This window comes from Peromyscus californicus, unplaced genomic scaffold, assembly GCF_007827085.1.
Source record: "Peromyscus californicus insignis strain IS unplaced genomic scaffold, ASM782708v3 Scaffold_19__1_contigs__length_69161282, whole genome shotgun sequence".
NCBI lineage: Eukaryota > Metazoa > Chordata > Mammalia > Rodentia > Cricetidae > Peromyscus > Peromyscus californicus.
Genome location: NW_026294491.1, coordinates 63411004 through 63434878, shown reverse-complemented (window position 1 = coordinate 63434878; position 23875 = coordinate 63411004). Strand labels below are relative to the sequence as shown.

The 23875-nt window shown below is 47.5% G+C and overlaps 1 protein-coding gene across 12 annotated transcripts; it reads left to right on the top strand.

Annotated features, from left to right (window-relative positions):
• The first annotated feature begins 22 nt into the window (after positions 1 to 22).
• Positions 23 to 21302, top strand: Nfya (nuclear transcription factor Y subunit alpha). Of its 12 annotated transcripts, none has more exons than XM_052745575.1 (10): positions 23 to 163; positions 7327 to 7472; positions 8901 to 8981; positions 12638 to 12784; positions 14917 to 15048; positions 15164 to 15269; positions 16211 to 16359; positions 16632 to 16805; positions 17487 to 17588; positions 18806 to 21302. In XM_052745575.1, exons 2-10 carry the CDS (start codon positions 7398 to 7400, stop codon positions 18857 to 18859), a joined length of 1020 nt encoding a protein of 339 aa, XP_052601535.1. In that variant the 5' UTR covers positions 23 to 163; positions 7327 to 7397; the 3' UTR covers positions 18860 to 21302. The 12 variants fall into 12 exon arrangements, with proteins under 12 accessions (XP_052601535.1, XP_052601531.1, XP_052601533.1 ...); XM_052745571.1 differs by having other exon boundaries at positions 16193 to 16359; XM_052745573.1 differs by having other exon boundaries at positions 8901 to 8984.
• Positions 21303 to 23875: the final 2573 nt, after the last annotated feature.

Genomic DNA, 23875 nt, shown 5'->3' with positions numbered 1-23875 from the left:
CGAAGGCGGTTGGAGGGAGGCCCGATTCCCCTTTGTTCAGATTCGCCATTTTGCGAGGCAGCGGCAGTGGCGGCGGCGGCGGCGGCTGGAGCCTCTGATTGGGTTTCGGGGTCCGGTACTGGAGCCAATCAGCGCGGGCAGCGAACCGGGGGAGCGAGGCACGGTGAGTATGAGGAGCCAATATCCAGCGGCCCAGAGCCGGCCCCAGCGCCCCGATTGGCGGGTCTCGCTGACCACTCAGGAGAGGCCCAGGCGTCCGTCGAGCCCGGGAGTCGAGCCGAGGCTGCGGGAGCTGGGTAGCCGGCGGCCCCGGCTCGGAGCCCGTGGAGGCCTACAGGGGCCGTCCAGCGTAGGGATGGCGCCCTGGAGCCAGGCTCCTCGGAGTCCGGATCCTCTCCCGGCGCCCGTGGCGGATGCGCCGCTGCTCCCTGATCCTCGGGTACCGGGAGGGCAGGTGGCCAGCCGGCCCGCCACGGACCGTGGCAGTCTCCCCGCGTCGTTCCAGCCTCATCCTCTGACCTGTCCTTGTGTCCCCACGTTCCGGGCCCCGGTGAGGCCCGTGTCCCCTGAGCCCCTAGGCAGTCGGGCCGGCAGATCTGAAGCGAGGGCAGGCGGGGACGCGCAGCGCAGCCTCCAAGACCCACCCCGGGGCCGTTAGCGCGCCCGCCGCGCCCCTCCTCCCGGCCCGCCATCCCGGGGCTCCGGCCCGGCGCCGTTACCACCCCTTTCTGCTCGTCATTTCCTCTCCTCCCGCCCCGCTCGGCCGGCGATGCCGGCACACCTCCGTGCTGGAGCCTACCCAAGCGCTCTTCCTCTTTTCGCTGGGTGTTTGGAACCTCAGTCTTGCAAGACTGATAGCCTCGTGCATTCTTAATGACTGGGGACACACATCTCTCTGTTTCTTTTATCCGAGTCTCCTGTGAGCTCTGTGCCTTGCATGCTCTCTGATTCTGCTTTCCTTGAACCTTTTGTGCCAGTGTTAGGCACCACTCGGCTCAGCCCACTCGTGTCTGTTTTCTAATACACTTCCCAAATCCCGTGTGAACGTTTTCTCAAAAGATGTTAAAAAACTTACATGCCGAGATTTTTTTTTTCCTTTGGGAGAGAGAAAGTCTTCCATGTGCTGAGTAGTCTTTGGCGGGCATCACCTAAGTGCTGCAAGGCGGAGAGGTAGGAACCACGCCTGCTCTGTGGAGATTGGCCGGTGAAAAATCAATACCTGGGGCTTAGTGTTCTGTAGAGGTCTAGTGCAGTAGCGGGAAGTGCTATTTGCATGAAGAAGCCAGCCAATTTTCATCGGCACACTTGATTGGGCGTTGGAGGATAATGTCCTGGGCGGAGAGCATGTGTAGGCAGCAGATAGTGCTGTTGGACGCAGAAAGGGCCAGTAGTACTAAGAGTTTAGGCGGGAAAGTTCAGTTTGTAAAACCTTGCAGATCTCACAAAGGAATTTTTGGAAACTGCTTTGATGTAGCTTAAAAGTGATGTAGAGTGGATTTTCTCCCTATCAGTGAAAAAAAAAGTTAAGGATTCTACTCCATAATAATTGAATTGGGGGAGGGGGGAGGAAATTTTTCTCTGGCCAAACATCAGTTGTCCTCAGCACTTAGATGGAGCCCACTTTCTGGGTGTGGTTTCTTTAGTCACATTTGCTGAATTTTTTTGTTTGTTTTTTTTCGAGACAGGGTTTCACTGTAGCTTTAGAGCCTCTCCTGGAACTAGCTCTGTAGACCAGGCTGACCTTGAACTCACAGAGATCCGCCTATCTGCTCGGATTAAAGGCGTGTGCCACCGCCCCCACCTGACAATGTTTGCTGAAATCTTAACTGATGGGTTTGAGAAAACCAATCCAGTGCTCCTGAGCCGAAACAGCTTCACATTTTAGGAAGTTTTTCTTTGTGAAAACAAATTGTTTTCTTAATTCCCTTATGTTCTAATTCACTGTTCTGTTGCTGTGACAAGCACCACACCAAAAGCAACTTGGGCAGGTTTATTTCCTTCCCCCGCTTAGAGTCCGTGAAGGGAAGTCCAGACAACGCAGCAGAGGCTCTAGCGGGTGCTCTTTGCTGCCTTTCTCCTCAAGGCTCAAACTCAGGACCTCCTGCCTAGAGGAGATAGCATCCACAGGGGCTTGGGCCCTCCCACATTCATCAGGAAGATGCCCCACGTGTTTGCCCACAGGCCAGTCTAATGGAGGCATTTTCTCAGTTGGTGTTTTCTCATCTCCAAACCCTGGCTTGTGTCAAGTTGACAACTAACTAGCACACCTTATTTCTTACATTTGCAATAGTAACTGGGTCAGCGTCAGCATGGTTTCAATCTTTTTTAAAAATAGAGTTGCCTTTGGACCGGGTGTTCTGACCTTAGTATTTTAAAAATGGATGCATCTGGTCATTTGAAAATGCCAAATGTTTTTGCTGACAAAAGGCAGTTATCCTCTGGTTACTGTCGCTTGGGCGCTCGGGGCCTCCACATGTTATCTGCCTCTGCATTTTAAGAAAAGTAATGCAGACTGGCTTTCGCTAGACACGGCCTGAGATTTTCCCCTCTGAAGGACTTCTTCACCCTAGACTGGACCTCACACTTCAGGTCATTCACATGACACCTCCTCCTGGTGGTTTCCTTGATTTATCCCCAGCTGGAAAAGCCTATCTTCCAAATCGTGTTTACTTTGTTCTCCTCCTAGGAGTCTAGAAGACATTTTTGTTCCCTTTTAGACTTAAAACCCTCTTTGAAGTTAGAATCTTGTTTTATTGTTTAAGTTCATGGTATATTGTTAGTAGAGAAAAGGAGTAAATTTGGAGCCTTCAAAGGTCCTAGCCTGGTGTTTGCTTGTGATTGTCAAGTCCGATGGCCTGTGTTGATATCATGCTTATTGTAGCTGCATTTCTGAACATTTCATCTTTCAAATAACTTGAGATAGATTATCTTTCTAAGCTCTGGCCAACTGCTTCTGTGCCTTTTAAATGGGCAGGGAGTGCTATGGAAAGAATGTTTGAGAGACCAGAATAAATCCACTCTCATTCATATTCATCTATATTCTCACTTTCAGAAACATTGAAAATGTTGTGGAAGAGCTAGACAGACTGAATACAGCAGGCTCAATTTTGTCATGATCTTGGGCAGAGAAGCACTTGAGGAAGGCAGTGTGTCAGATCGCATGCAGTTCTAGCTGCAGGTGACAGAAGCAGACACATGCAGCTCCACTGGAGCCAAGAAGCAAGCGCCATTGCTCCCTTACTAATGCAGAATGGCTGCTGCATTTGGAGCTGCCTCTGCTTTTCAAACCCTTCCAAGTACAGTGGGCTTCGATGGCGAAGCGTTTGAATCAGCAGGATAAACTAATGAAGACCAGGTGCTACTTGTTAATCATCCTTCAAGCTCCATTTTACATTTTAATCTGATAAGATGCAGATTTATGGAAATTTAGCCAAGAAGAAAGCCTTATAGGAAGAGGACTTGGGGCTAGTGGACGTATTGAAATACAGAGAATGTTAATATTCTCTATTTTTCACATCAAAGTATAATCACTGTATGTGTGTATATTTTGGTGAGTTTTTAGAACTCTCCACACCTGTACAGTCCCTCCTTCTGGAAAGTGATGAGAACTTTGGTCGCCCCCAGGTTTGTAGAGCTCGTCCAGTCAGCCTCCCCTTCTCTTTCTCAGGCCCAAGGAACTCTGATCTTTTTCTCCTCTGTCTAGGCTACTGATATCAGGGTTTATATGAATGGTGCCATGCTTGTTTATATTGTGATCTCAGTGTTATTAGTTTAAAGACATAGACATGGTGTTAGACACAAGGTAAAACATGCAAACATGAGGCCTGCTGTGTGGGTGCACGTCTTCAATCCCAGCACCTGGAAGGCAGGTGGATCTCTGAGTTTGAGGCCAGCCTGGTCTATAGAAAGGGTTCCAGGACAACCAGGGCTATTTGAAGAAACCCTGTCTACACACACACACACCCCCAAAAGGGGAAACATTGGCTTCCCTCATAGAGCCACCTAGTTTGGCTGATTTTCCGTATTGTACCTGGAGTCTCTCAAGAATCAACTCATTCAGCTGGCTCAGAGAAGGCTGGTGTAACAATCGGTAAACTTAGCCAGCTTTTCATCTGATGTGATTAATATCTAGAATATAGAAAAAAACTAAAAAAACCAAAATAATCTACTCAATAAACAGTTCTCAAAAGATTATAAATGGCCTATAGATGTATAAAAAAATAACATACTGAGCCACCAGGAAAATACAAATCAAAACTATACTCACTCAAGTCAGAATAGCTGTCATTAAGAACATAGAGAATGTTGTTACGTACCCAGGGAGGCAAAGGCAGGCAGAAGCCAGCCTGGTCTACAAAGCGAGTTCCAGGACAGTTGTTATGCAGAGAAACCCTGTCTCAAACACCCCCACACACACTAAAAAAAAGGAAGAAGACAGAGAATGCTGTCGAGGATGGGAGCAGCTCTTACATATCCTTGGATGGAATATGAACTAGTTCAACCACTAGAGAGAGTATATGGAAATTGGTGCATATATTAGTCAGGGTTCTCAAGGAATAGAACTGAAAGAGAGACTGAGTGCATGCGTGTTAAGGTGGTTTATACCCTGTGGTCCAGCTAGTCCGACATTGGCTGTCTACCAACAGAAAGTTCGAGAATCCAGAGGTTGTTCAATCCTCAAAGCTGGATGTTCCATACACACCAGAATCCTGAAGAAGTAGTCTGTTAATGCCAGGGAAGGAATGAACTTGCCAGCAAAGGCAAACAGGGAAAGAGCAAAAGTGTTCTTCTTCCATGTCCTTTATACAGGCTGCCACCAGATTGAAGGTGGGTCTTCCCACTTCAGGTGATTGAATTTAAAAAAATTCCTCACAGGTGTACCCAGCTGCTTGATTTTAGTTAATACGAGATGTAGCCAAGTTGACATCAGGAGTAGCCACCAGTGTGGAAATTCTCAAAAAACTAAGACTAGAACTAATGTATGAACCTGCTGTACCACTCTGGGGTACAGCTGGAGAGAGCAGAATTAACATATGTACTAAAGGCACTGCATTTCATTGCTGTGCCTTCACAACCACCAAGTTAAGGAGTCTAGGTGCCAATCAGTGGGTAAACGGATGTATACTCAATGGACTATTATACATAAGAACAAATGGAACTGGAACAACACAGTAAGGGAAAGGAGGCATATTCAGAAAGATAAATACCAAATATGTTCTCTCATATGCGTACTCTAGATTAAAACCGACAAAAAGAGGGGAAATTATTTGTAAAGTAAGAAAGAGGGTCAGTGTGGTCCAGACAGGTTACTACATTATGTAAAAGCCATTGTTTTATACAATGAACACATGCTAATAAAGTAGCAATCAAGTTTAGTTATGTTGCTATTTACATTATCTTCCCATTGCAAGTCCATTAGAACCCACTCTAAAGGTGTAGTGCTCTGTTTTGGTTATGGATAATAAGTCTGATTATTATTATTTTATTTCTTGGTTTTTTGAGAAGGGATTTCTCTGTGTAGCTCTGACTGTCCTGAAACTAACAGAGATCCGCCTGTTTCAGCCTCCTGAGTGCTGGGATTAAAGGTGTACGTCACCTCTGCTTGGCGCCTGATTATTTTTATTTTCCCCAACATTGTAGCATAGAAATTTCTAGACAGTGAAGTTGAAAGAGTGTTATGATGGATACCCATATACCTATTACTTAGATTCTACCATTAGCATCTGCCATACTTTAGTATTTATGCCAATTCATCGTTCCACTTTTTTTTTTTTAAATCACGAGTAAGTTACTGCTAGAAGAAAACATTGATTTGTGAGATCGACAAAGATCAGGTGTGTCCAGGGTGGTATGCAGGCAGTAAAGGATGAGAACCTTCTGAATAGGACCCCAGTGGCACTGGAAGTAGTCTTAATTGACAAATGGGGTTATGTGAAATTAAGAGTTAACAAAATGAATAGTCTGCAGAATGAAAGTTTCCTAGCATACTTTAGACAAGGGGTTAATATCTGCAAAATTATTAGTTGTTTGTTGGAGGCAACTGCTCATCCTCAGTTGCTGTCCTCCTTTGAGACAAGGACTTTCATTGGTATGGGGCTCACTAATTAGGCTGAACTAGAGCCCCAGGGGCTGTACTGTGCCTGCCCTCTCAGCTCTGGCCTTATAAACTCACCACCACACCCAGAGTTCTAGACATTCTGGGATCAAACTCGGGTCCTCATGCTCATGAGGCAAGTACTTTACCAACTGAGCCACCTCCCCAGCCCCAAGAACTGCAGACATTAACCACCAGAAGACTAGACCTGCCAGACAGTAGATAGGTTCCACAGCTCTCAGAAGAAGCACAGAGGGCCAGTATCTTCAAATGTGACCAACATCCTTAGCCACCAGGGTAATGTAAATTAAAACTACACCATCCCTCCTCCTCACCCAAGTCAGAATGGCTCTCATCCAGAAAATAAAGACCCACCAGTCCTGTTGAGGATACAGGAAAGGAGAGCCTCATTTACACAGCTGGTTGGTGGAAATGAGTGTGGAGGTTTCTCAAGCAAATTAAACAGATCTACCACGTGACCCAGCCATACCACCTGTAGGCATGTACCGAAAGGGTTCTGTACTACCTCAGAGATACTTGCACATCCAAAGTTACTGCTGCACTGTGCACAGTAACAAGGGAATGGACCCAACCTAGATGTGTCATCAATAGAATGGATAATAAAAATGCCTTGCATATGCAAAATGGAATTTATACAGCCATAAGAAATGAAGTCTTCAAGAAAAACAGATAAATCTGGCAAGTGTGTTATGTGATGGCTATTTGTGTCAACTTGACTACGTCCAGAATTAACTAAAACCCACCTTAGAGGTATTTTTGTTGACTGAATCATTTGAAGTGGGAAAACTTTAATCCAGATCTTTTCAGGTAGGACAACCCACCTTTAATCTAGGCCCCATGTTCTGCTGGTGGCATCCTGTATAAAGGACATGGAAGACTAAAATCCACTAAAACTGAGTCAAAAGAAACAATTCCTTTCCTCTTGTTAGATTTTGGTCACAGCATCACAGAGATAGCTAATACACAAGGTAAGTTTCCAGGAAAAAAAATAAGTGCAGGCATTTTTTAAATGTGAAAACACAATACCATGTTTTTGTTTGTTCTGTTGGTTAGTCTTTTTGAGGAAGGTTTGTATAGCCCAGGCTGGCTCAAACATCTCCTATTGGTTTTCTTAGTAATGTCGCCTATAGTTAGAAAATAAATAATCGTGTCTTAAGAGAGCTTTACTGAGTGACGACTCACTTTAGGTTTTCTCCTCCCCTTTCTGATAGGATTCCCTCGCTGGCAGCTGCCTGGGGTCTGCAGAGTGAAGCTACAGGAGGACTCTTAACGTGGCGGGGCCATGGAGCAGTATACAACGAACAGCAACAGTTCCACAGAGCAGATCGTGGTGCAGGCTGGCCAGATTCAGCAGCAGGTATGGGAGCCAGTGTGCCATGACCGTCCCAGTTCTGCAGCTGGTGACAGAGCGGCGGCTTGTTTGTGCTTACTCTGGGGAAGTTCTTGGGCCCTGTCAGACCTTACAAGACCCTCCCGGGTCTCATGACTTGTGCTGCACTGGGAACCTGTCTGTTGCCACTTGGCATCTGTTCTTTGTGAAGACCACTTTAGAAGTAGATTGGCCCTTTGTAGCTTATTGAAATGAAAGTCAGAACATTTTCTGCTTTGCTCTGGATTTGGTCTCCTCGTTCCCTTTGTTTTATGCCAACTTGTGATAAAGTAAGGTTTAACCACAATAGACAACAGTCAGATTTCAGGCAGTCTGCTGGTCTGTTCTACCCCAGAGTTTATTCTGAACAGTTGTAGTTAATATTAGAATAACACTTGGGGTGCTGCTCTGTGGATAAGTACATATTGAAGAGGAGCTCCTGCTGCCAGTTCTTCCATAATGAAGTGGACCAGATGTTTGAATTAGTGCACAGAGAACATTTGCCGTGCTTTTACCTAGGTTTATGGTAGCAAACCTTCTCTCAATCCCCCACCCCCACCCCCACCCCGGAGCTTTGGAAAAAAGACATTGTTTCTATCTGCTCACAGGCCAATGCTGTTGTCCTGGGTGTGTTTTCTCCTTAGAATAGAGGTTCACTAAGACAGATTAGAGGGAGGGTGAAGGAAGTATTGATGATGAGTTCCATCCGGCTGGTCAAGGGGAGAGGCTACTCTGCATTAAAGGGGATTAATGAGCTTGGTAGCTCCCCAGCCTTCCCAGCCCACACACTGCTGTAGCACTAGCAGCTTCCTGCAGCTGCCTTAGCAAATGGGCCTTGGAGGAGCCTTCACACGGACAGAGCCTTGGTGGGTCTCTTCCTGGGAGGACTTCCCCAGGATAGGAAGTCAGGTGGCTTTCTGAAAACATTGCCTCTGAAGCAGCCAGTCATTTGGATAGGAATAAGTCTTCATTTGGGGGGTGTAGGAGTAGCAGCCTTTCGAGGCTGAAATTTGGATCACCATGACTAGTTCCTTCTTCCTTGGTGATGTGTTAAAGCCCCAGAAACTTGGTCATTTCAAGGCTTTAAAACCTGGTGGTTTTGTTCTTGTGAGCCTAAGCAAATGAAGAAATCTTTACCATAAATGTATAGCAGTGGGGTAAAATTCCTGTGTTTGGAAATAAGGAAGGCCTGCATTGTACTGTTGTGTTAAGTCATCGAAGTATGTTGTAAGGCCCACTCTAGGAACAGAGCTTGCTATACGACAGCTTGGAGATGGGAGTCAACACCTTTGAAAGCTCCTGTGTGGAATGAAGCTTTTCAGAGACTCCCCCTTCCCCCTCAAGTGATCTCAGGTCTTGAGCTGTACGTTTCTATCCTGATACATTTCAAGCTCTTCCTGTTCCTGTTCTCAGCAGCAGGGTGGTGTCACTGCTGTCCAGTTGCAGACTGAGGCCCAGGTGGCATCCGCCTCAGGCCAGCAAGTCCAGACCCTCCAGGTAGTGGTGCCCTCTCTGATTCTCTGTGAGCACTGCATGAACATTGCCTGTCCGCTGCTGTTTGTGTTTGGATCTCAAGTTGAATGGCAAAGTTGCATGCCTTTTGTGCTGCTAACCTGTCTCTGAGGCCAACATGCCAGTGTCCCATGCCAAAACATCTGGTGACTGCTATGTCTGTTTTCTGAGAAGTATGTGCTAAGTGTGTTGCTTTAGAAATGCCAGGAAACAAGCCACAGGAAGACATTTTACAGATGGCTTTAGAGCTTACTCAGTGCTCAGATGCCAGTCCAGCCACTTGGTAAAATTTTGTGAATTATATTACACCAGAGAAGCGGCTTGGAGAGGCATGGCTGTACTGTGTTTTGTTTTTGCTAAAAGTGTACTTGGACTGCTAACAGCCATTGCACTGAGCCAAGTTTATCTGAGGACTGCATAACCTTTCCTGTCTCATTACCGGGCTCTCCTGAGGTGATGGCATATCTCTTGGATGGGCATATTTAAGTGCAAGCATAGGGTATGGTGGTCCATGCCTCCTGTCCCAGCACTTGTATGGAGGCAGGAGGAATGAGAGTCTGAATCTGGGACCAGGTTGGGCTGTCTTTAAAAAAAAAACAAAACAAAACCGGGTGGTAGTGGCACACACCTTTAATCCCAGCACTTGGAGTGAGAGGCAGGTGGATCTCTGTGAGTTCAAGGACAGCCTGGGCTCCAAAGTGAGTTTCAAGAAAGACCCAAAACTACACAGAGAAACCCTGTCTTGAACAACCAAAGATGGGGAAAAAAAATGAACTGGAGTTAACAAGTGCTGTTCTTCAGTATCATGTATGGTCAATTTAAATATCCTAAATTCCCTTGAAAAATAAGGGTAGCAGCACTGGTCTTTTCTGGGTCCATTGAGAACTAAAGGTTTTGAGAAATTGGCAGGATTCAGATGCCTGCCCTCCCTGTCTTCCTCCACGGAATTGGAATGACTTAGTTGGGCTTCCAAAGACAAACTGGCATCCCACTTTCTAGTGAGTGCTGCTGAGATCCTCTTGAAGGTAACCACCCCTTCCTGTAAGCCAGTGGTTCTCAACTTCCTAATGCTGTGACCTTTAATACAGTTCCTAATGTTGTGGTGACCCACCCCCAACCATAACATTATTCCATTGCTACTTCATAACTAATTTTGCTACTGCTCTGAATTGTAATGTAAATATCTGTTTTCTGATGGTCTTAGGCGATCCCTGTGAAAGGGTCATTTGACCCCATAAGGGTCATGACCCACAAGTTGAGAACCACTACAGTAAGGCCTTGACCCTGTCAACCCTCCCCACCCCTGCCGCTTAGTATGTTTGGTGATGACAGTGGCAAGCGAGTTCTTCACATCCATTCAGACAGAAGAAGTGGGTTCTGTTTGTCTTCCTGCACAGGTGGAATCTGAGGGAGCGCAGTGGCTTTCTGTTCCTGCCTGCTTCATCTTGTTAATACATGAAACGGTGTCTGGGGTTGTCATTAACCACCGTGGAATGGGAATGTCACGTGCTCTTACCTGTGTGGCTTCTGTCTCATGCATGAGTCCTTATCATCTGTTGTAGACATGGTGAGCTCTTCAGAGTCTCATCTCCGTTGTCGCATGATATGTAGCATGTTAGTGGGCGGGGCGCGGGGGGTGATGGGTAACCAGAAAATTGTTACGTGTCTTAAGTTTGGGAACTATTTGCTATGCCAGGGTGAAGACCTAAGTTTGGATCTATAGAACTCACGTAAATATGTGGGTTTGTCCCTGTAACCCTGGCACTAGGGCACAGAAACAGGCAGACCCAGGGCGGGCTGGCTAAATCAAGGAGCCCTGAGAGACTGCCTCAGGTAACAGGGTGGTGAGCAGGAGGAGATAATATCCATGCCAGCTCTGGCCTCCACTCTCACACAGGGGGCTGCACAGCCTTAAAGCACACAGTAACAGCACAGCTGTGTCAGCCCCAGGATCTGGATCGCACTGAAAGAAATGGAATGATGGGAATTTTCCTTTATAAATCTCAGCGTTTCAGGAGAATTTAAAATAATTCTTTCTCTTACTCCTGTGGTAAGGCTTCTGATAAATTTCCTGACATAGCACATAAAAGCATTGGTGTAGCAAAGGGGATTTCAATGGAGAATTAAGAGGAGAGAATGTGAGCAAATACGCCATAAAGTCTTTACAGTCATGAGTTTCTCAGGGGCAGCCCTGAGGGTGGGCTATTCCTGATGGTTCTGATGGCGAGTGGTAGCAGGAGAGCCTCACCATCTCCTTATCTAGGACAAATTTGTTGTTCACACAGTTGATTGATGCTGTTGGAGGAGACTGCTGCTGGAACTGAGAACAAGTATTTAGCTGTTCTGTTACAGATAGTTCCTTCAAGCAAAGACAGTCTACAGCGGGAGTTTGGATTTGTCCTGTTGCTCATCCCCATCTCCAGAGCAGCTTCTCTCTGGGCCTCTGACGGCGTTCTCCCTGAGTTTTCACATTGGGGTGACCTCCTTTCTAGAGTAGTCTGTTGAACAGAAGACTTGAAGATTAGAAATCATTTACACATGATAGCTATCTGATTTCAGTGTTTGATTGCGTCTGATACTTAAATAACTATGTAAATATTTAAGATGCAGTATGCAGAACTCTACTGTGATGGTCACAGACTGACCGGAAAGTATTTCTGGAGAGTTGATTTGGTTTGATTTTGAGACAGGGTCTCATCAGGCTTATTTATGTGGAGCTCACTCTGCTCCCATCTGTCCTCAAGTCCATGCTCCTGCCCCAGCTTCCTGAGTGCTGAGATGACTGGCCTACCCAGTCTATGAGTCTTCAGTGGTGGACTCCTCGGGGTCAAGTGGAGGAGAACGTTCATGTTTCCCTTTTGAGTGAGACCCAGGAGGAAGGTCCGCATGAGCTTTCAGAGCTCTTCCTATTTGGCGGCTAGAGTTAGGGCTGCTTGGATTCACTTCTCAGCCCCCACCACCATTACCTCCCTCTCACCGACGCTCTTCCTGTCTTTACCAGAAACCATTCCTGGGTACCTGGTTGAGAAGGCAAACAGTCCGGTAACTTAACTGTTTCTTGAATGCAGCCTGGTTTTGGTGATAAATACCTTACATTGATTGAGATTTTCCAGAGTCTCAATAGGTTCCTTAGATTTGACTTTTGGATATCCAACTTGGCACTTAATCAAAAATAGCAGAAGTATCTGAAGAGCGTGAGACTTACTTTCTTGGAGTGGCAGAGATGGCTCAATGATTACGAGCACGTACTGCTACTGCAAAGGATCTGAGTTTAGTTCCCAGCACCAACGTGACAGCTCTTAATCACTGTACCTCAAGCTCCCAGGGGATCTGAATGCCCACCCTCTGCAGCAGCATATGCACATAAGCTCCACAGACAAACACATACATGGGAAGGGGAGGTAAAAAGACTGACTTTGTCATCCTGGCACTTGGGAGGCAGAGGCAGGAGGGTCTCTAAGTTCAAGGCCAGCTAGCACTACATAGAAAGACCCTGTGGGGCGGGGGGTGACTGACTTTCACTAAGTCTGTCTTGCCTCCCCTCCTGCCAAGCAGGAGGACAGTTCCAGTGACCAGTGACTGTCTTGGTGAAACCACTGTGTCTTACGCTGTTTCATTGTTGGTGTTTTATTTCATTCTAGGTCCAGGGGCAGCCATTAATGGTACAAGTCAGTGGAGGCCAGCTAATTACATCAACTGGCCAACCCATCATGGTCCAGGCTGTGCCGGGTGGACAAGGCCAAACTATCATGCAAGTACCTGTGTCTGGAACACAAGGTTTACAGCAGGTAAGTGGTATTTTAAAAGTATTTAGATGGCACATCAGTGAAGGTTGGTATGAGTGTGGGTGGTATATATATCCATGTGTGTACAGGTTTGCACACACAGATGGAGGCCAGACGTCAGTGTCAGGTGTCTTCACCTTTAGTCAGTTGCCAACACTTTTAATTGTTATACTTGAGAGTCCATAAGGAAACTTGGGCAGTGTACAGCCTACCAGATAGATGAAGAAGGTCTCTAAGACACGGGGCCGTGTCCTGATCCTCTTCCCCTTCCCTTCTCCCAACAGTTAGTCAGCTGGAGAGCTGCGGGAACTCGAGGCTCTAGGCATGTCCTTTACAGACTCAGTGGGTAGAAGCCACCTAACTGGAGGTAACCTCCCAGCTGCTAGATGTGTGAGGCAGGGCTCCTCAGGAGGGTCAGGGAAGTGACAGAACGGTTCCAAAGCTGCTGAGCAGGGAGATGGGGGTCTGCAGGTGGGCCAGGGCAATGACTTTGTTTAAGGAGCTGGGCACCCTGACTTCTGGGTTGGGGGTATTCTTGGGTATAAAGTACTAGAAATTTTGAGTGGTGGGGCCTTCCTAAGTACTTTCTCATTGGATCTTTAGAGGTTTGTATCCAGTAGTCAAGGAAGTAGGATTCTGTACATTGAGCAGAGTGTTGAGGCTTTTTTTTTTTTAACCTTTCCTCAAGTTAGAAGACTTCAAAGAAAAACTTTCAAAACTTGTCAAGTTTCTGATGATACTTCTAATAAGTGACTGTAGCAATTAAGATAAGGAAAGGAACTAGGTTCGGGTACCACACGGGATCTCATGCCTTCCATATCTGCTCTGTGAGGTTTGGTGCTCCAAAACCTGGAAGCAAAAGAGAAGTCTGGAGGAGGTAGATCAGCATTAATGGCAGTGCTGTGTGGTGGTGAGGGTTTGGAACTGGATTAAGAGGAGGAGTCCAGTGTGTCCCGTCACCTTCCCTGTCCCTGCTGTGTATGTTGTCTATTCCCATTGGAATATGTAGCAAGAAGCGTTTGTATTAGTTACTTTTCTTCTGGCTCACATTAAGGGCACCAGCCAGCATGGTGGGGAGACATGGCGGCAGGAACATTGCATCTGCAGCCGGGAGGCGGAGTAATGGATGCTGTGGGTCAGCTCGCTTTCTCCTTTCTTCACTCAGTTCAGGACCCCAGCTCATGGGATGCCACTTGCAGTTAGGATAGGTTTTCCCACCTCTAGAAACTCCCTCCACAGACGTGCCTAGGGCTTGTTTCCATGGTAATTCTTTATTCAATCAAATTGATGATTGTACATTTCAATTTCTGTGGATCAGGAATCTTGACAGCTAATCTCTGTCTCTCAAGGACCACCTAACATAGTGTTAACCTTGGCTGCCATAAGCTTAACATTTGACTTAGAAAGAATATATTTTGAAAGTTGTTTTATTCATTTATAAAGCACTTGAGTATTTTTAATTAAATGTACTTTAAAAAGATAACCATTCCAACAATTTTTTAATGAACACCGATTCTTTAATTGTTGATATCCCAAACAATATTCAATATTATTTGATGGTTTGAAAAACAGAAACAAGCTTTTCAGTAATTGATAGCTGATAGTAGGACAAGACTCCTATCCTCTTCCGAGCATTTATTACTTACTCTGTTGTAATTTTGGGACTAGGGTCTTAAGTAGGCCACACACTAGCTTCAAACTCACTGTGTCCTTAAGACTGGCCTTGTATTCCTGACCATCTTGCCTCTGCCTCCCAGGTTTTAGACTTAAAGGCATGTGCCTCCACATATTTCCTGGTCTCTCGAGGAATTATTCAGCTAATTTGCAGAAACCAAAGGAGAGAGACTGGAGAGAGAGCTCAGCGGTTAAGAACACTAGCTATTCCTCCCGAGGACTCAGATTTGATTTCCAGCACCCACATGGTAGCTCATAGCCATTTGTGACTCCATTTCCAGAGGATACAACTCCCTCTTCTGGCTCCTGTGGACACCAGGCATGCGCATGGTGAATACATACATACATGCATGCAAAACACCCATACACATAAAATAAAAATGAAAAGTAAAAACAAAAATAAGGAGCCAACAGAGTCATGTCGCTTTGGTACCAACCTTTCAGTGTATTGTCTTTCACAGATACAGTTGGTCCCCCCTGGGCAGATCCAGATTCAGGGTGGGCAGGCAGTGCAGGTGCAAGGCCAGCAGGGTCAGACCCAACAGATCATCATTCAGCAGCCACAGACTGCAGTCACCGCCGGCCAGACTCAGGTGAGCAGCAAGGCATCTAATTCACATAGAACATGAATGCACGAAAGCTATCAAAATGTCTTTGGGTTCTCGGTGGGCCTCTGGCATCTGTTGAGTATGTCACTGTTTTCTCCAGACACAGCAGCAAATTGCTGTCCAGGGACAGCAAGTGGCCCAGACTGCTGAAGGGCAGACTATTGTCTACCAGCCAGTTAATGCAGACGGCACAATCCTCCAGCAAGGTAAGCTGCCACTATTGCCCTGGAACTTTGCAGCCAAAGGTTCTAGCCTTTGAGTACCTGGGAATGCTTCAGAGGTGTTGTGAAGTCCACATCACATTTACACCACAACAGGGTTTCCACCAGATGGCCAGGGATTGTCAATTCTTGTCACCATAGTGTCCAACCCATTGATGTTTGTAGACTAGAATTGCTGCAGTTTAGTTCTAGGCCTCTACATCTAGTTGTTTACTTTAGAGTCAAGGGCTTCTCAGCCTCCACCTGGCTAAGACGATGTAAACAGACATACAGAGAAGTGCCCTAGGAGGAGATGAGGGGACACGAGTCTAGACAGGCTGGGGAAGGGACATGCTCAGAGTAGACTACTTAACATGCTTTGGAAGCTAACTAAATCCAGAAAGGCTGCTCAGCCAGAACCATGATGGTTTGGTTGAGACCAAGATCTCACAGTGTACTAGATGCAGAGAGTGAGTAGCTGTGTGGTAGTCACATAGGAGAGAGCCAGGCTGGACTGAGCCCCGGCCAGGTCTCTTACAGTGTGACCAGGTCCTCGGGCTGCCTGCAGCAGATTGTTCCACACGGAAAAGCAGCAGCGGAGCTGCATTGGCCGTGGGAATGGTTCCATGAGGAGGCCTCCACATCATCTTGCCTTTTTGATTCCATTGTTAGAATGTATAGTATGGGGGGTGGAAGTATAATTTATGTAGAATTGAGCCCTGGACCGTTCATAGAAACTTCCAAAAAGGAACTTACACAGACTGCATAGCAAATGGAGTAAAGGAGTGGGGGAGGGCGTCTGTTTTCTCTCTGGTGTTTGTCAGTGCATCTGTCCAGGAGGGTATACGATAGCCAGGTGGACGGGACTAACCGTCTTCCTTTCTTTCTGTTCTGTGTGCCTGTTTTTTTTTTGTTTTGTTTTCTTAAAGTTACAGTCCCTGTTTCAGGCATGATCACCATCCCAGCAGCCAGTTTGGCAGGAGCACAGATCGTTCAGACAGGAGCCAATACCAACACAACCAGCAGTGGACAAGGGACTGTCACTGTGACGCTGCCGGTGGCGGGCAATGTGGTCAACTCAGGAGGAATGGTCATGGTAAGGAAGGCGGTTCCCCATTTGTGTTCTGGCACTGGAGCTTTCCACAGACTCCCTGTCTCAGCTGCAAGTTGTGAAATTGCTTATGGTGTTAACTTCTTGGAGTTGAACTCCATCTCAGGCACTAACAGTGGTCGACACTCACAAGATGCATAATTCATTCTGATGCCTCCCAGTGTCTCAGACTATTCTAGACACTGGAGATACAGCGGAAGAGAGGTGTGAGTGTGCAGGTTTCATGCTACTAATAAGGCCGCTCTCTGTTCCTGCAGATGGTGCCTGGAGCTGGCTCCGTGCCTGCTATCCAAAGAATCCCTTTACCTGGAGCGGAGATGCTGGAAGAAGAGCCCCTGTATGTGAATGCCAAACAGTATCACCGCATCCTTAAGAGGAGACAAGCGCGGGCTAAGCTAGAGGCCGAAGGGAAAATTCCCAAGGAAAGAAGGGTGCGTATGCCATGCCGAGTGCCCGGAAGAAAGCCGGGAAGTAGCGCATTTGTTCTGCCTCTAAAAGTGTCTTGAATATGGTGTTTCCCTGTCCCTTCCAAACTATGGTATGCAGGCAGGTTTGCTGTAAGAACACACAGTGGCTTATAAGCAAGAGGCTTTCCCCCTTTCTTCCGAAAGAAGTCCAGAGGTGACTTGTCCTCAGACTTTGTCTTGTCTACAGCTGCAGTGCTTGTCTGTCACTTGTAGTCTGTAATGGCTGTGGAGCTGTAGCCAAGGGGCGAAGGGAATACGAAAGAGGTGCTCTCTCGTCAAAGGAGGCCGTCCACCCATCACGTTAGCCAGCATGCTGTGACCCAGTCTAGCATACCTGCAGAGAGCGTAGAGATGGTGTCTCCTCCTGACCTGCCACCGCTCAGGCACGCCTCCCTCTGTCAGGTGCTGAAGCAGAGGAAGGGTCAGTGCTGGGAGGGGGATAACGGTCATCACGTTTCCCTCCGTTCATTGCGCATTGGCCTTCTCACGGTGGTTCTGTGGCCAGCGGCTGCCTGACTCTTCTCCAGAGCTTCTGCGTCGTTCAGGCTTCATTGTTCCTGGAGTGCCACTGTCTGGAACTTTGAACGGTTGACTGCACTGGGTGACTACTAGCTCTCGCCAACAGTTACGTGTTCTTGTTTCCAGAAATACCTCCACGAGTCTCGGCATCGACACGCCATGGCACGGAAGCGTGGTGAAGGGGGGCGGTTCTTCTCTCCAAAAGAAAAGGATAGTCCTCACATGCAGGTAAGCGGGTGAAATCCTTCTTTGTCTGCTTCCTGCCTTCTCTTGAGCAGCAGCGGGCTGTCCTCCATTCAAGGAGACGTGTCCTCCACAGAGTGCAGGGTCGTTGCTTAGCTTCCTTCTTTTTAAAAGCACTAAAAGTTTCCACCCCGTGGCCTTTCCCTTTTTTTTCTAAATGTTTACTATTGCCTTCTTCTCAATTCTTGTTTTTCAAGGAAAGGTTTTTTTTCTTTTTGCATGCTCTATTAGCAGTAGGTGACATTTACTAGTACGTGGCAGGTCTTGTGTTAAGCACTCCAGTAAACTTTTAGTTGTTGTTGTTTTACTGACTGTGGCGACCTCAGGGCCGTGGGATAGGAGTGACTTCTTGTCACCATTTTTACAGTCGAATATGAGTTTTTGAGAAGTAAGTACCTTGCACAAGGTCAGTCCGTAGATGGCTGTGGCCTGCAGGCTTGTCCGCCTCTTCTGGCCTCTGTGCTCTTTCCCACCTGCCTTCACCCAGTTCTCTCTCTCCTACCTGGTCCTGCATCTTTCCAGTCTCCAGTCTCAGATGCTCTTTTCTCCATCGTTTTGCATGGGTATCTTTTTCTCACTGCATAGCCTGGGCTAGCCTCAAATGTGCAGTATTCCTGCCCTAGTTTTCTAAGCGCTGGGATTACAGGTGTGTGCCACCAACAGGCAGTTTCTGTCTCCCTTCCTTTTAGGCCTGGCTTAGCTCTGAAAGGCCTGTAGCCTGCTCTCATCTCTAGATAGAGCTCTTTTACTCTTGTATTTTCCTACAAGTTCTCCCTTCACTTGAAAGGATGAAAATCATCAAGAAATTCTCTCTGTTTGGGCCACACTGCTTCCTTTACTGGAGTGTTACATCAAAATAGGTTTTGTTCTCTTGCGTTTGTTGGGCTTAGCTTAGGATCCAGTTCTGAACAAATGCTCAGCAAATACTGGATGAGTTAATGAATTCCTTAGAGTCTACTCGAGGCAGCCTGGGTTTCCTTGGCATGTCCATGGGTGGGCACTGACAGGTCCTTCAGTCATGAAGGTGGTCTTCAGCATGACAGCTGCCCCCTCATTGATGGTAGAGTTGGATTTAAACCACGTGTGCAGAACTAGAGATCATTTTGGAGCTTCAGTTTACTTGAAGGTTATATGGGTTCCCTGGTGGTGAGTTGTAAGAGGCAGAAACTCCTGTGTAAAGGACTGTGGTTCTGTCTTTGTAGGATCCAAACCAAGCTGATGAAGAAGCCATGGCACAGATTATCCGAGTCTCCTAACCACAGGCGGGCGGCAGAGCTGATGAGTCATGTTCCTCTCCACTGTTTCCACTGTCTGGAAATGGAGCGACTCTTCCAATGGGACACTGATGATTGCACTCTGCCCTTGCTCAGGACAGGAACTGCTTAGCTCAGTATTATAGCTGCAGTGGTGGCTGATGAACTGGAGTTGCCAGCCTTTGTCTCACCCTTTCATTCAGGACCTGTTTCAGACTGGTGGTGACACTGACCTTTTGTGAATTTGGATGATACAAGGAGGTATTGACCAGCCCAGCGTTACATACACAGCACTTCTGTTGAGTGGTTTGAGGCCAGCCAGTGAGCCATCGAGTAGGGGGAGCAGCCTTCTCACCTTGGTCTGCAGTCAAGGCAGCCACAGCCCATGCCTTCCTGTGGAGCATCACCAGCATCCATCCCCTGGCGGGATGGCAGGATGGCTGACGCACTGCACTCAGGTGGCTCGCAAGAAAGAGGAGCTTCATGTTCAGACATGGAGCAGCAGACTGAGCTGCAGTCTCGGGCTGTGTGATAAGAACCTGTCTGCCCACATGCTAGGTTGGTTTTACTTCAGCCAAGAAAGTCCAGAGAGGATGTTTTGGACTCAGGATAAAAGGATAGACGACCTTGAGGGTCTATCTAAAGGGTACATCACTGACTTAGCTCTGACTGGTCTGCTCATCCCTGTTAACAGGCCTTCCGGGCCGTCATTCGTACTGGGGCCACTTTAAAGACAGTTTAGAGAGTAAATGGACCTGGCAGCAGATTTTCCCAGTAGAGAACAAAACTTCACAACATCTGTGCTGAAGTATCGACGTGTACAGTGGTTCTTCAACAGGGGCAAACCTAGGATTTTTAATCATGGGCTTTATGACAGCAAGTAGGGAAGGGAAGGATCTTTGCATTTCACTCTAGAGAGCAAGTGTCCTGCCTGCCCGGGTGCTGCCAGAGAGCGTGATTCTCCAGTGGCTGGAGACCAGGCCTGGGTCTGACGCTGAGGAGACCACGTCACTCACATTCACACTGACAACCTTCTGCCATGCACTAAGGGAAGTTGGAGGTGTGCCCTTCCGTTGTCTGAAGAAGCACTGTTGAGGTGGCCGTCCTGGACGCATACTGGAACACTGCTGGAGCTCAGAGTGGAGGAGAGACTCGGCTTCTTCACCCCGCCTCTTTGTGCTGGCCCAGAGGCTGAATGTTCTTCCCATGGCAGCTGATTTCCTTGGTGCCAGTTCCCACTTGTTTCCTCCTTTCTCTGTAGGCCTCGCAGCAAGGTTTGCATACGCATCTGTGCTGTAGGGATCCACTTCAGACTGGGAAGATTCCTGCGGGGTCAGGAATTGGGCCATAGCTCCCAGGATGAGTTGGGCCTCAGAAATCTGTTTTCTGGACAAGCACTCTACCACTGAGCCACCCCCAGCCAGCCGGGACTCTGCTGTGGATGCTGAGGCTGGAGGAGAAGAGCTGGCCGCTGCTCTGCAGTCAGGGTCAAGTGCAGTCATCCCAAAGACTTGGAGGCTGGTTAAAACACCAGTCAAGTCCAAAGGCCGGCTCTTTGACTTCCTTCTGTCATCTTAAGGATGGGAAAGATTTTACTCTTAGAACGGAACATCACAGGGAGACTGGTTTAATCGGAGAAGCATGAAGTAAGCCATCGCTTCCGGCTCCCAGGAATCTTGCCATTTCTCCTGGCTTCCAGATGTCAGAGGGGGCTAATCCTTTTTTAGTAAACTCACTAGAAACTTCTGGCTCTTCACATGAGCTTTCAGATATTACTGAAAACCATGAGGAATTTCTACCTTTGTGGTGGTGAGGATTCTAAGGGAAGGGTTCAGGGATTCCTCAGACCTAACGTCTAGTGCTTAAGCCAGCAATTGTAGAATGTTATTTATTTGTCTCCATAAGTTTGTATATAATCTTAACCTCGTATTGTTGCTCAGTTTCATTTTGAGGAAGGCAAGTTTGAGTTTGATTTCCTTTGAAACAGATGCTTGGGTTTCCATTTGCCCCTGCATTGCTGTTAGCTCATGACCCTTTCCTTGTGGTATTGTAGCACAACGTCCCAGCCTGTGGGGCGGCTGAGTTCTGGGTTTTTGTTTGTTTAACTTAGTTCTTTTTACTTGTTCTTGGAATCGTAGTGATGGCTTCAAAGACGCAGTGAGTGGAGGAGCGGGCTGCTAGTCTGTTGCATCTCTGTACTTCCTGAGCGCTTCTGTTGCAGGATAGCTAAATGTATATATTTTAATTGCACTGGTAATAAACGGGGCACGCCAGTGTCTAGACGCTGCACCGACGGCCTCTCCTGGCTGCAGGGTGCCTGATAATAATGTCTTGATTTTCCTTTGGGTCTCAACTATGTAGGGCTCCCCACCAGCAAGGGGGGTACAGGTGATCATTGGTGTCATTGCAATTTTTTTAAATAAATTTATAAAAATAGTAAAAAGTGGTTTGACTTGGTTTGGTTTGGTTTTCAGTTTTGCTTTTTGAGATCTGAACTGGCTATGTAGCCCAGGCTGGCCTCCAACTCAATATCTTCCTGCCAGGTGTGCACCCCCACTCCCAGCAAGGATGACATCTGCGTGTCCAGTGCCTGGAAACATTCATAATGTTTTATCGCCAAAAACAGCCCTCAATTTTCCATGTGGTAGACCTAAATGGAATGAAGATACACTCCTTAAGTTTTGAGCAAACTAAAATCCACAGCTTGGGGCTGGGAAGCTATCTCAGTCTCAGCCTGGGAGCCTCATTTCAGCTCTAGAAAGCACATGCAAAAGGCATGGTGCAGCCCTGGCTTAATCTCAACAGTAAGGATATGAAGGCAGGACAATCCCTGGAGCCTGCTGAGCGGCCAGCCAGGCCTGCTTGGCAAGTTCTAAGCCATTAAGAGACCGTGTCTTAAAAAAGAAGTGGACAGACCTGAGGAATGATGTTCCCAGGTTGTCCTGGCTTCTGTAGACACGGATGTGCTTGCAAAACCCACAGCCCTCTGGTACTATTGCTGCTTTATGATTCTCCAGAAATCTGAACAACCAAGACTAGCTTCTCCGTTTATCTCAGGAGCCAGGGAAAAGCAGACCCTGGGAGCTCAAGGTGAGTGCAGCAGGCCTGCCCTGCCAGAAACCCAGCTCCCAAGGAAAAGTCATGGCAATGTTAAACAACTCAGTCCAATGCTTAGGGTGTGCTTCTAGTCACCTGGGGACAATAGGACCTGTCTCAAGTTCAAAGGTGAACCAAGGGCCTGGTCTAGTGGTAAGGGAGGAAAATACTGATTCCCTTCTGGATTCTAGTTGGTCTCCTTATGTTTCGAAGAAAGCCAGCATGGCAGCTGTGCCCTCCTGTGTGGCTTCTGGAAAGCCAGTGCAGATTAGAGTCTGGGAAACCTACTTACTCACCCCCTGCTCCCCTCCCAGAGAGGGAGATTGGCTTCTATCTGGAGGATCCCTGTGGTGCTTCTGTCTGGGACAGTTGTCACCATGGGGAGACAGCACCACATTGCACCTGCAGATGCCTGAAGAGTGCTACTCAGAGCCCTCCAGGCAAAGCTGGGGCACCAGGCTTTGAGGAAGAAAGGCATTTCAGAATGAGTCAAATACAAAGCAGGACATATGGAGGGAGCACAATCTGTAGGAAAGGGGGTTGTCATAGGAGAGCCCTGGAAGGCCTTTGTATACGCTTGTGGCTCCCTAAGGGACATCTCTAAAGGTTGCTAAGAGAACCCCTTCCTATCACCAGAGTGTAATTTGTAATGAGGCTGAACGTGTAAAGTCGTTTTCCCATGAAGCAAAGCTCTTGGGAGACATGGCTCAGCAGCTGAGAGGTCTTGCTACTCTTGCAGAGGACCCAAATCACAGCATCCAAGTTGGTGACCTCATAACCACCTGTAACTCCAGCTCCAGGAAATCTTACATCCTTTTCTGGCCCCTGCGGTCATGTCCTCGTGTTCACAGATCCACATACAGAAACACACACACTCTTAAAATTTTAAAATTAAAACATAAATGACTGCTCTTTTGGGTCTTGGCTCCAAGATGAGTAAGAGAAAAAAAAAAAATCGTTGTGCCAAAAAAGGCCTGGGCCATGTGCAGCTGGTTCACTGTGTGGATGCCCAGTGAGTGCCCAGGGAAGAGGCCGCTAAGTTTGTCATTTGGAACGTTGTAGAAGCCTCTGCCACCAGGGACGATGCTTATATTCTTCCAAGCTCTCGAGCTACATTTTGTGAGCAGTGCCGTTCTTGGCAAGGTAGTCAGGCATGGATGTGAACCCGGAAGGACGGGCCACGCCCACACAACCGGTGCTGCCCTGGGACCTCCAGCAAAGCCATGTAAAGAGGTGGCTTCATGAGGACAGAAGAAAGATCATGGGGGAAAGAAAGTAGAAGTTATACTTGAAATAAATGAATAGAAAGCAAGAGACATACACAGCTAAAAGTCCAGCAAGGTGTGTCACCCGGCCCAGAACGGTCCTAACCCCAGTGTCTCCAGCAAGGCCATTTGACAAGTTCCTCCTGTGGGCACTCCCTTCTTAAGAAAATTATTGTTCTTACATTTCAAGGAGAGGGTTGGCTTGGGTGTGGGAAGCCCGCCCACCCACTCCCTACACAGTTTAAGGATTGGTCCAGAATCGGGCTTAGACTTTCAGGAGTCCACTTTAGACCGTGATGGCGCTTCAGCACCCACCTCCATGTCTTCTCCAGCAGTAACCACCCGTTTAGGATCAAGAGATGCAGGGCTTGGTGAGAACTCCGTGCTCCCCACCAGCTGAGCGTCTGCGTCTTGGCCCACATGTGGCAGCGTCTCAGAGCCTTCCTCCGCTGCCCACAGACACATGTCTGGGTGGTGAGAGAGAAGAGTGCTTTCTCTATAGCTCTGTCTCCTCCCTCGTTCCTGCTTACAGAGCCGCTGTGATATAGCTGATAGACATGCTGTGTTCCAGCTCAGCTCAGCTCCCTCTGGCACCAAGGTGATCCCAGCTGAGGGGCTAAGAGTCAGATAGCCCCCTAGGCATGCTGGGAAAAATGCT